At 43.5% G+C, this 12737-nt stretch overlaps 1 protein-coding gene across 1 annotated transcript in view; it reads right to left on the bottom strand.

Moving 5' to 3' along the window:
- The window catches only part of RGS22 (regulator of G protein signaling 22), a 144223-nt gene that overhangs the window by 107616 nt on the left and 23870 nt on the right, over positions 1–12737 (bottom strand). The window contains exons 4-7 of the mRNA XM_062189865.1: positions 9421–9642; positions 8323–8408; positions 6802–6973; positions 1167–1296 (exon numbers count right to left, since the gene is read on the bottom strand). Of these exons, the coding sequence (XP_062045849.1) occupies positions 1167–1296; positions 6802–6973; positions 8323–8408; positions 9421–9642 (610 nt within the window). The remainder of the gene's footprint in view (positions 1–1166; positions 1297–6801; positions 6974–8322; positions 8409–9420; positions 9643–12737) is intronic.

Here is a 12737-nt window from a genome sequence, read left to right as displayed (position 1 = left end):
TATTGGAGTGCCTGGGTTCGATCCTGGCTCTGCTCCTGATTCTAGCTTCCTGTTAGTGCACGCCCTACAAGGCATGAGGAGCTGACTCCAGTACATGGGTCCCTGTCACCCACGGGAGACCTGGATTGAGTTCCCAGCTCCTGCTTTCAGGGAGTGAACCAGCAGATGGAGATCTCTGTGAGAAAGAAACATCTCTTTCTCTCCCTATGCCACTCAAATAAATAAAATCTTGAAAAACAAAAGTGACACACTTTTGTAAACCTGTGAAAGGAAAATGGGCCAGCAACAGACCCTGTAAATTGGAAGGGTGAAGGTGGTGGAGGGTTAGCCAGTCACTTCTGCTTACCACCTCCTGGTATTCTTTTTCTTCATGTTTATTGTCTTCTTCCCACCAACTTTCTAGTGCAATATTTTGGTGAAACAGCAAGAAACCTATAAATCCAGCTATTTTTCAGTTAGGGAGAATATTTTTGTCTTCACCTTGACTCAGGTTCAATCCTGAGAATCTAGACTTCTCTTCCCCAGAGGCCGCCTTACTTTCAAAGGGATTAGAGTTAAGAACCACTAGTGAATTCCCAAATTCTTCTCCGAAGTCACATCTACATGTTTTTTCTCTAGGAGTATTATAGTTAATAATTCCTATTTCTAGACATTTCCTTCTATTTTCATGGGAAGTTTGTACCACCCACAGGAGCTCCCCGCGGTACAAATTTAATCACGATTCAAGGTGAAAAATAGTCTCAACTTAAAAACAGAAGGCAAACCCAATTTCCATCAAAAACTATTTACTTTGAGGAAGAAACACTGTACCCACTCTATTATAAAGGATTAATGGGAATTTGTGAACTATGAAAGGAAATAAAGATACTCATATTCAGTACCAAGCACTAAGCCAGGAATGCACCATACATTTAGTATGTATCATATTCTAATCTTGCGGATGAAAAAAGCAAGGTTCCCTAAAGCAGAGTAATTCATCAAAGATCGAGTTGCTAATGAGCATCACAGCTGGACTTTAAATCCATCCCTTTTTTCCTATGCCAAACTGTCTCTCAAAAAATAGTATAAATGGAATGGGGATAATCTTTTCCCCAAAATTATTCTAAAGAACAAACAAAAGGATTTAAAGAGGAATTCTCAAACCATTCTTGTCCTTTTCTGCTTACCAGAAATAGGTGAAATACTGGGTGATTCAATTTTGTCGTGGGGTATACAACAGGGTAATGAAAAGGTGGCTACTGGCTGCTGACTTTGTTTTGCTAATGCAAACCAATCTTTTGTTTGAGTATAGGAAGCCTAGGAAGAAAGGATTAAGTTAGTTTAATGCAAATTAAGGAGTATTCCTCCAATCACAAACATGAACAAAGTATAATTTGTGCAATGCAACTTGTCAAGGGAAAATTATCCTATGTAAGAAAACTGTGCTCAGAAAACTACATTAGCTAAGAGAACAATGCCCTCCTCCCCAACCCCACCCCACCCTCCTCCTCCCTGTGCTGTGGCATTGCAGATAAAGCCACCGCCTGCAACATCAGCATCCCATATGGGCACTGGCTCAAGTCCAGGCTGCTCCACTTCTGATCCAGCTCCCTGCTAATGTCTTGGGAAAGCAGTAGAAGATGGCCCAAGTGCTTGGGCCCCTGTACCCATGTGGGAGACCCAGAAGAAGCTCTTGGCTTCTGGCTTCAGATCTGTGCAGCTCTGGCAAGTGAGGCCATTTGGGGAGTGAACCAAATGGAAGATCTCTCTGTCTCACCATGTCTGTAACTCTGCCTCTCAAATAAATAAATTAAAAAGAGAGAGAAAACAATGGGAAGAAAATGTCAGCCCAGGCATTTTTCATATTCGATAATCACAGGGAAAAATGAGCATAATTCTCATCAATTCTTCTCCAGTCTTCACTCTCAGGCTATTGGTGAGGACAGCAGGGCACCAAACCCTACTTCCCGGGTTCACTAGAGATTTATGCCATCTGACTTTAACTTGGCAGTAACTAAGGCATATTAATCCACGGCACATTTTTTACAACTTCTCCAATTATTTCATGCTCTCAATTTTGTCTGACCTGGCTCAATGTTTTTAACAACCTTTCTCTCGGTTGTTTTTCACAATTCTTCCCCTACTGAACACGTCTGCAGGTGTGTTCAGCCAGCCCTTTGCCTCAGACTCAGTTCTCACAACTTTTCTTGGATTGGATACTTCCTGGAGATGGATTCCCGACGCTGATATCGGAAATGACCCCTAAAATATATACGAAAATGTGGCCCCTTAAAGTTCCTCAGAAGTCCTATCTGGGGTACCACATGTTACCTAAATTTGGGGGGCCATATGATATCACCATATGCTTATTACTAAATCCCTAATATTAATAAGCCCGAGAGGGTTCTTGCCTAATATTTAGAGAAGAATTCTAAACACCGGCATAAATAAATGAGGCAGCATGGTACATTTTAAGCTTTTATTTAGTGTGAAAGATGAATAGAAGGGTGAGAGCTTTATCTAAGAGAGAGAGGTAAATCTGGGTTCATACCGAGTACCGGGAACCAGCCACGTGAAGGAGCATCTAGGACAGGAAGCCTAGGGCGGGTGGCAGGGCTGCAGCCAGCCCTCTCCTGGCAAGAGGCCAGGAAACAGAAGAGAAGGGCGGACACACCGTGTCCCAGGCTTTTAACCCACTTCCAAAGGGGAGTGGTTAATTAACCTGATTGGCTGGTAGGCACCCAGGTGTGGCCAGGTAGGGGCATGGGGTCACACAGGGGCGTGGCAAAGGCGTGGTCTTCCAGCTCACAAACCTAATGGATTTTAACCTGTATGCCTGCCTGCTTCAACTCCACCTGCAACTGGATGCAGCCATCAATTTGTACTGCACCTCTGAGACGCACAACAACAGTCAGTTCCCAAGCTGACTCACAAGCTCCTGTCGCAGTTTTCCTGGGAAAACTCTGCCTGCCTCTCTCAGTAATGTCTCCACCTTGTCTCCTGGAGAACCTAAGTCGCTCAACACAAGCAGAGAAGAGGCACGGTATTGTGACACAAAGTGTAAAGCTCCTCTTGGGAAGCCCACATGGCATGTTGCAGTACCTGATATAGCGTCCTGCCTCCTCTTCCAATCCAGTGTCCTGCTAACGTACACCCTGGAAGGCAGCAGACGATGGCTCAAGTACTTGGGACCCTGCCATGCACATGGGAGATGCAGACAGAGTTCCTAACTCTCGGATTTGGCCTGGCCCAGCCCTGGCAATTGCAGACATTTGAGGAGTAAACAATAGATGGAAATTCTCTCTCTCTCTCTTTTGTTCTGCTTTTCAAACAAATAAAAATAAGTAAATTAAAAAAAAAAAAAAGAGCAGGAAAGGGAGTGTCCAGCAGTCCTCTCATCTCTCCTTTCTCAAACCAAATCAGTTTTCAGCATTTCACCTAAGGAATGTTCACAGAAGAAGCAAGGCTCAAACGGAAGAAACATTATTCCCTGTCTCTTTTGCAGAATTAATAGAGCAAATCACGCCACACAATGAGACCAAAGTGAAAGAAAGAAATGAGACGCACCCTCAGTGTGGTCACTGGCCTTCTTAGAAACATGGTTTCTTATATTCAGAAAGCTTTAAAAGAGTCTAAGATTTTATTTATTTGAGAGGTAGAGTTACAGACAGTGAGAGGGAGAGAGACAGAGATCTTCCATCTGCTAGTTCACTCCCCAAATGGCCACAACGGCCAGAGCTGGGCTGATCCAAAGCTTCCACTGCTTTTCCAGACCATAGCAGAGAGCTGGATTGGAAGAGGAACAGCCGGGACTCGAACCAGCACCCAGATGGATGCCGGTGCCGCAGGTAGAAGATTAACCTACTGTGCCTCCATGCTGACCCTTCTAATTCACTTTTTTAAAAAAGATTTATTTTATTTATTTGAAAGGCAGAGTTAGAGAGAGAGAAAGAAGTCTTCCATCTATTGGTTCACTCCCCAAATGGTTGCAACAGCCAGAACTAGGCCGGGTTGAAGCCAGGAGCTATTTCCAGGTCTCCCACATGTGTGCAGGGGCCCAAGCACTTGGGTCATCTTCCGCTGTTTTCCCAGATGTGTAAGCAGGGAGCTGGATTGGAAGCCGAGCAGCCAGGACTCTAACCAATGCCCACGTGGGATGCTGGCATTGCAGGTGGCAGCTTTACCCACTGTGCCACAACACCAACGCCATCTAATTCACTTTTTAAAATCTCTTAAAAAAATTATTTGTTTATTTATTTGAAAGTCAGAGAGAGAGAGCAAGAGAGAGATTTTTCCATCCACTGGTTCATTTCCCAAGTAGCTGCAATGGCCAGAGGGCTGGTTTGAGTCCTAGCTGCTCTGCTTCCAATTCAGCTCTCTACTAACGCACTTGGGAAACAGCAGAAGATGGCCCCCATACGTTCAACCCTTGCTATCTTTGTAGGAGACCTAGATGGAGATACCGGTTTCTGGCTCTTGGCTTTAGCCCCAGCCATTTGGCATTTGGGGAGTGAACCCAGCAGATGTAGATCTCTCTCTCTCCCACCCTGTCTCTCCTGCTTTTCAAATGAATAAATAAACCCTTTGTAAAAGGATGAGGGAGTAGAATTCTGAATTTTCAAAGTTCACAGGCTTTACACATGAAGCATTAAAGTGAACAGAAATTATTTTTTTAACCTCAAAAACTATCAGAAGCAAACTAGCTTGGATATTGACTCCCTCTACTTGATCCTATTAACATGTAAGGAATCGTAACTCATTCCTGTGGACTGATTCTTCTCTTTGCATGTTTAATGACTTCAACTATCGGTACATATTGTTATCATATTCCTGGCATTTATATAGATGGTGAAAGAAAAAATAAATACCAAAAAATAAGTGTAAGAAGAAAATGTGCCTTTAGGACATTGTTAAGCATAATTCAGTGGAAATAATGGAAGTGGGATAATTTTAAACATTTTTGATAAACACTGCTAACAGAAATGCCAAACTACAAAATTAAATAGGAGCCAGACATGAAAACCTGTTCCCGTTACAAAAGATAAGTCTATATTTTTCAACAAAGATGGTGAAGAGGCCTCCTCTTGTGTGACATCTTCCATCAATTGTAAGTGCCTTCCAAGAATACTATGTTGGAAAGAATTTGAAGCCAAGCCCTGGCTCACAGTTGGACAGCAATGCCTGTCATGGACAGGGACCAGAGTAGCAGCAGCACAGGGGCCACATATTTGCCATTCCTTTTTTTTTTTTTAAAGATTTATTTATTTGAAAGGCAGAGTTACAGAGACCAGAGCAGAGAGAAAGAGAGAGAGGCCTTCTATCAGCTGGTTCACTTCCCAAGTGGCTGCAACAGCTGGAGCTGAGCTGATTCAAAGCCAGGAGCCAGGAATTTCTTCCGGGTCTCCCACATGGGTGCAGGGGCCCAAGGACCTGGGCCATCTTCTACTGCTTTCCCAGACTGCAGCAGAGCTGGACCGGAAGTGGAGCAGCCGGGACTCGAACCAGCGCCCATATGGGATGCCGGCACTGCAAGCAGCAGCTTTACCCACTACACCACAGCGTTGACCCGTCATTTTTGATTTACTATAGACCTTGTACTGCAAGTGTGTTTCCAAAGATAAGATCTGATCATTAAAGGAAAAAGATCAAACAACAGCTTTTACTACATTGTGATGCGCCAAAAGGACGTGTAACTCTAGATAGCATCTTTTCAAATGCACTCACGCAACCCCGCATTTCTGCAATCATAAAATCTGACAACAGTTCAACAGTAATGCATCTTACTACTACAGAATAATCCAGACAATAGGGAGAAGACCCAATTTATCATTCTCTGTACAAAATAACAAATTCAAATAATAATAATTTTTGAATAAGCAATGAAACTGTAGATATGTCATCCCTGCTTCCTATGTGATGCTAAGCATGTCTTCAATCCTTCTTTGTCCCTTGTACACTAGGAAAGAGCAATTCTAATTACATTTCAGATGAAAGAGGACAGAGCAAATTGGTCAACACAAACTCACACAAATTAATGCTAAATCTGCTTTGGAAGTATTTAAAAATATTTTCCTGGGGCCTGCATTGTGGTAGAGCAGGTTAAGCCACCACCTGCAAAGCTGGCATCCCTTGTGAGTGCCAGTTCTAGTCCTGGCTGCTACACTTCTTCTGATCAGGTCCTTGCTAATGTGCCCAGGAAGGCAGGGGAAGATGGCCCCTGCCACCCACATGGGAGTCCTGACTGGAGTTCCAGGCTCCTGGCTTCAGCCTGGCCCAGGCCTGACCTTTGTAATCATTTGGGAGAGGAATCAGAAGGAAGATCTCTCTGTCTCTCCCAGTCTTTTAAATAAAGTTTTTTAAATCTTTCTTTAAAAATTAGTTTCCCTGGCTGGCGCCGCGGCTCACTAGGCTAATCCTCCACCTTGCAGCGCTGGCACACCGGGTTCTAGTCCCGGTCGGGGCACCGATCCTGTCCCGGTTGCCCCTCTTCCAGGCCAGCTCTCTGCTGTGGCCAGGGAGTGCAGTGGAGGATGGCCCAAGTGCTTGGGCCCTGCACCCCATGGGAGACCAGGAGAAGCACCTGGCTTCTGCCATCGGATCAGCGTGGTGCGCCGGCCGCAGCGCGCTACCGCGGCAGCCATTGGAGGGTGAACCAACGGCAAAGGAAGACCTTTCTCTCTGTTTCTCTCTCACTGTCCACTCTGCCTGTCAAAAAAAAAAAAAATAGTTTCCCTGTTCCAGTGGTACAAATGAAGTTCACGCCCTTAAAATAAGAAGTTTCATTGAAGTGCCAAGTCATGAAAAAACACTCATATTTTTTACCTCTCCAAGAGAAATGTAGAACTTTTTCATGAGTACAAGATTGTCTTCATTTTCAGCATCTGGAGGCGGTGGACTGGGTATTTTCTTCATGACCCAGGAAGAAAAATTTGTACCTACTGTGAAGTTCATGCCTGATTCACTCCATCTTACTTGTGAGACCAATTTGGCTAACCTGCATTTTAGAAATCATGCAATTTCAAAATAAGTTTCAAATATGGTAGAATTAAAAAAAAAAAAAGCTAAAATTTTTACTTGTTATTCAAACACAACATCCCTTCCTAACTCCACTGGATGATTCTCTCAGGCTCTTCTAAAATTAATGATTTACCTCTAGGACTATTCATTAATTCGTAAGTATTCTGTTTTAAATGTTTTGTTTTGGGGCTCGTGTTGTGGCACACTGGGTAAAGCTGCCGCCTGCAACACAAGCATCCCATATGGATGCTGGTTTGTGTCCTGGCTGCTCCACTTCCAATCCAGCTCCCTGAAAAGCAGAGAAACATGGCCCAAGTCCTTGGGCCCCTGCCACCAACGTGGGAGACCTGGATAAAGCTCCTGATTCCTGGTTTCAGCCTGGCCCAGTCTTGCTCATTGCAGTTATCTGGGGAGTGAACCAGAGGATGGAAGATCTATCTATCTGTCTGTCTATCTTTCTTTCTCTCTTTCCCCCCATCTCTCCCCACTCTCTATAGCTATTTCTTTTTTTTAATATTTTATTTATTTATATGAGAGGCAGAGCTACAGACAGTGAAAAAGAGAGACAGAGAGAAAGGTCTTCCATCCGTTGGTTCACCCCCCAAATGGCTGCAATGGCCGGAGCTGCGCCGATCCGAAGCCAGGAGCCAGAAGCTTCCTCTGGGTCTCCCACATGGGTGCAGGGGCCCAAGGACTTGGGCCATCCTCCACGGCTCTCCCAGGCCACAGCAGAGAGCTGGATCAGAAGAGGAGCAGCTGGGACTAGAACCAGCACCCATATGGCATGCCGGCACCGCAGGTGGAGGATTAACCTACTGCGCCACAGCACCGGCCCCTGTAACTGTTTCAAATAAATAAATAAACCTTTTTTAAAAATTATTTTGCTGTTGTTTTAAAAACAGCTGTTCTAAGCAAAGGTCAAATTTTAGTAAATATCTTTAAAAGTCAGGAAACATGAAGGAAAAACTTGGTCCTACCATGTAAGATTATGTTTTCATGTCACACCGTTTGTCATTTTTGAGTAGTCAGCACATAAACACCCTTTTCACTAAGAGATAATTTTAAAAGTGTAATGATCAAAGCACAGTCAAAGTAAATTTATTAGGTACTGTTTCTGCTAAATCTCTTTGAAGAAGCTAAGTTATTTTTGCCAATGTTCCATCATCCTTAGTCTAGAACAGGTGAAATTTAAACTCTAATGAACGTATAAAGGCATATCACACACACACACACACACTATCACACACACACACTATCACACACACACACAAATGGTTTTAGGTTAAAACGAAAGTCAGGATAGTTATATTGATGGGACTAAAATACCTGTATTCAAAGTAGCAATCACTTTCCAGAAATGCTGGAAGTCTTTCTTTTTTGATCCACTTAATTCCTTGTTCACGATTGAGACACTATCAGGAGAAAGTGAAAAAAGAAAAAGAATGTCAAAGAAATTCAGCGTTTAGGACAACTGAGGCCTAATCATGCAGGCAATAATGACCTCCAGTTGCTGCCGGAGCCCTACCCTTCCCTGCCGTTTGCACAAGGGGCAGCGATAACCCTGAGCCGCAACTCTGCAGCCACTTCTTGCTTCTCAGACCTCTTTAATTTTTTCAACAACCCTGTGTCGCCATTTTACAGATTAACACTTTGTTTCCAGAAGAGTTAATTCTTTAAAAGGAGGAGAAATGAGATAAAAGTCAGCCAGTCTCAGTATTTTCATAGCCATAAAATGAGTTAAAAAGCATTACAAGGGGCAGACATTTGGCACAGGGGTTAAGATGCCATTTGGGATGCCCACATCCCATATCAGAGTGCCTGGGTTTCCAGTTCTGCTTCCAGCTCCAGCTTCCTGCTAGTACACACCTTGGGAGGTACAGCAGCTGATAGCCAAAGTACTTGGTTCCCTGCTACCCACTTAGGAGATCTGGATTGAGTTCCAGGCTCCTAGCTTTGGCCTGGCCCAGCCCTAAATGTTACAGGCATCTGGTGAGCGAACCAGCCAATGGAAAATTTCTCTGTGTCTTTCTCTTTCTCTCTCTCTACACGTGTGTGTGTGTGTGTGTCTGTCTTTCAAACAAAATAAAAATTTATAAAAAATAAAATTCAACTGGAATAATGCCCAATTTACCCACATTTTCTAGAATGAATCTCAATCATAAAGTAAAAGACATATTTTATACTGCCTCAGACTAACCTGAGATCCTGCATATTTAAGGTAAATTATTTAGATCTTGTTATATTGATCATCTAACATCAATAAAGCTGCTAGCCTAAAATAGCTATGAACAGAGGACACAGCTAGGATGTGTAAATATAACACAAGTTAACAGTTACATTTTAGAAAGGGAAGCGCAAGGAACTTCATGTAATCTCACCAAAGGCTTTATCGAATAAGAAATAAACTCAAATGTAGTTTCTTACCATAATATTGTAGTTGACGTTAATGGTCTCATCTTCATAAGGGGCATTGATCTGAACAGGTTTAACATCACTCTTTCCTTTCCTTACAACGTCATAGATGGGATTTCGAGGCTGGTGGTTTTGCAGGATTTTTTTCAGTTGTTTTTCCAGATTATGTGGAGCATTGTTAACTACCTCAAAAACTCCAAAATCCACATTAAATCTAATTGCCTCTGAAAATGTCTGCAATACATACATGAGAGGATTAAAATATTGTAAAATCCAGAGTTGCCGTCTCTAAGAAGCCTGGATGTTTACATACATGCCTGTTTACCTACACAGAGCTCATGTTCTTAACCATGCCCTCTTCCCTTTCAGGAGCTTGCAAACCCTTGGCGAGAGGTTCGGGATTCCAAGTGAGTGCATCCTTACCAGTGTACCTACACCAGAAGACAAGTGTCAGGGTGTGCAGTGACAAAGTTCTCTCTGCGTAAACATCTTGCTTCTGGGGTTCTTTACAACTAGAGAGAAATACACACGCGGTCTCTAGGAAGCAGTCCTCTTAGAAGCGGGTGGAGTAGCAGGGGAGAAAGAGTAAAGGAAGAAGAAACTGCGCTCCTGTTATCTCTTTCATCCCCAGGAGCCAGGAGAGCCAGCAGCGTCTCTTCCCAAAAGGAGAACATTAAGTACAATGTGTTTTTAATTTAAGACTATTTCAACACCATTCCTTCATGCTGTGACAGAAAAAAAAAAATAAAGACTGAAAAAGAGTAACATTTCTGAGCTTTCTCAGCAATGTCTAAGTGATGCCAATTTTTATTTAAAGCTAGCCAGTGAATATACACCGTCAGGAGTTGGGAGTTTGAAGGCCAGCTTGCCAATAAGTAGCTCTGTGACTGTGAAGAAATCACTGAGCATCTTAAGCACCTCTGTCTCTAGCAGAAGGAAACGGGGGCCCTATCTTTTCTTATTTTGTCCTCCAAATCCAGAATCAACTCCCTTTTAGAGGGGCTGGCTTTGTGGCACAGAGGGTTAAGCTGCCCCCACCCCCTCCCCCCCCCGTGGTGCCAGCATCCCATATGAGCACTGGTTCAAGTTCCTGCTGCTCGGCTTCCAATCCAGCTCCCTGCTCGTGAGCCTGGGAAGACAGTGAAAGATGGCCCAAGTACTTGGGTCCTTGTCACTCACATGGAAACCCAGATGTAGTTCCTGGCTCCTGATTTTAGTCTGACCCAACCCTGACCTTTGTGGCCATTTGGGGAGTGAACCAGCAAATGATAGATCTTTATATCTCCCTCTTTTTCCCTGCAACTCTGCTTTTCAAATAAATAAACATAAAAAATTTGAAATTCCCCCTCTTAGACTATTCATTCACTTTAGGGTACCTCCAGGGAACTACTTGTTCATGTAGGTTAAATTATATATGTTTAGTCACGTGGTAGAAGACATTAAACTCCCATGGGTCAGTAAGTGTCCTAGTCACAACATGAACTCTTTTGAATTTTACTAAGTGCCTGCAGACCAACTGTAGTTAAAATTTGATAATTGGCATGCCCCTTCAAAATTGAAGCTAAAAAAATATTTTTTAATGTCAGATAGTATCTCTAAAGTATCAATGTCTCCCTCTCCAAGAATTAAAGTGCATGTATTAGGAGAGATGGGTGGAGTAGGTTCTTATCTTCATGAAAGAAAAAATTTAGACATGAGACAGAGAGGAGTGGCAAGCAAGGTAGCAAGGTTTAGTGGGGTAGGGCATCCACCAGAATGGATGGGTCCCTCTCCAGACAGAATCTGAGAGTGCCCAGTCACTCAGACTGCAGAAAGCAAGGTTCCAGGATTTAATGGAGAGAATGCACCTGGCAGGCCAGGTGGGCAGCTCAGGAGAGAGCTGAGTGTTGACTGCGATGTCCGTATTCAGACCGGGGCTTATAAAGGAAAGGGGTCCAGTTCTTCCCGCCATTCCTCCTCCCCTCTTCCTCCTCCAGGACAAAGGATGTGCTGAGTGTGAATCGGGTAAAATTCCTCCCAAGGTTTCCCTGCTCAGTGCTGTCAGACTGGGGAGCCCAGTCTGGGCTCTGCATGGGCAGAGGAGCTTCCTGGGGGGAGCCTACCTTGGGGGAAAGCTGCCAAGTTTTATCACTCATTGTTATCAGTCGGGAACCCATCTGGTGCTGAGTAGAAAGGATTCTCCCAGGGGAGCCATCTCTGGGTGGGAAGGCTGAGACCACCTGTAAAGTTACTGGGGTCTGGGCAGGATAGGCTGATTTCTAACTTCCCCTCTAACACATGGACAAGATGAGTCCAAAATCCCCCCAAAATGATAAGCAGAGCTCAACGAACAAGTATGAACAGTTACCAGTAAATTGTGTACAAAGTTTCTTGAGTAAAGAGATCTCATTGGTTGCCCTCTGCACCTGTCTTTCAAACATGGGTTTCAGACAAGTGCCACTTACCTAAATGTCATAAATACTATCCCTGAACTATACTATGATTGGACAAAAGAGATAATGGAGTCTGGTGACATGAAGTCCAGATTTATCTGACTGAAGAAAGGAAATAAATTAAACTTGGTTGATGATGGACATCAGCTATTAATGGGGTGGCAAACAGCAGTCTCATGGGAAAGATCATCTGGGCAAGGTTTCTTCTAGCTCTGAATATCCACGGAGTAAGAGGACAAGTTTGAGCTTCACTGCCTTCTTTCTCTCTTTTTTCTGTTTCCTACCCTCACACCTGGTAGCTGGAGGAACACAAAGCTGTGGTAAAGCAAAACAAAGAACTCCAATTAGTTCAATGAGCAGAGAAAATATTCTCTAAAAATCAAGTAAAAGATGCTCAAGTAAAAAATTTTAAAGGTACCACGACACTCTGAGACCCTCTGTAACCAATCTAAGTCACAGTAAATAGTTATAGTTTGCAGAAATGACAGGGGGGAGGAGCGACAATTAGCTGGACATCTACCATGTGTTAGGTGTGTGACAGACAATGTAAATACACCATCTTGAATCTTTCTGCGTACCCAGCAGAGTTAAAAAACAAAAAACACTGAAGATTGAGATGGTTAAGCGATGGCACATGGACTCAGAGCTACGAAGTGTTAGATTAGGGCTCCAGAAACAAGTCTATCTGGTCCCAAAGACAGCACAATCCACTTCCATACAACATTGGTTAATATATGATAAAACTGGCATAATTGGCCACTTCCTGTAAACCAGGCACCATGCTAAGTAACAACCCTGTGAAGTGAGTGAAGCTAGGGTTCAAACCCAAGGTTCTTTGATTCTAAATCCTATGCTCCTATTGCTCTGGTTTTACTAGTAAAGGCACAGAGGTACGAA

Source organism: Lepus europaeus, chromosome 4, assembly GCF_033115175.1.
Source record: "Lepus europaeus isolate LE1 chromosome 4, mLepTim1.pri, whole genome shotgun sequence".
Taxonomy (NCBI): Eukaryota; Metazoa; Chordata; class Mammalia; order Lagomorpha; family Leporidae; genus Lepus; species Lepus europaeus.
This window is presented reverse-complemented; position numbering and strand designations above follow the sequence as displayed.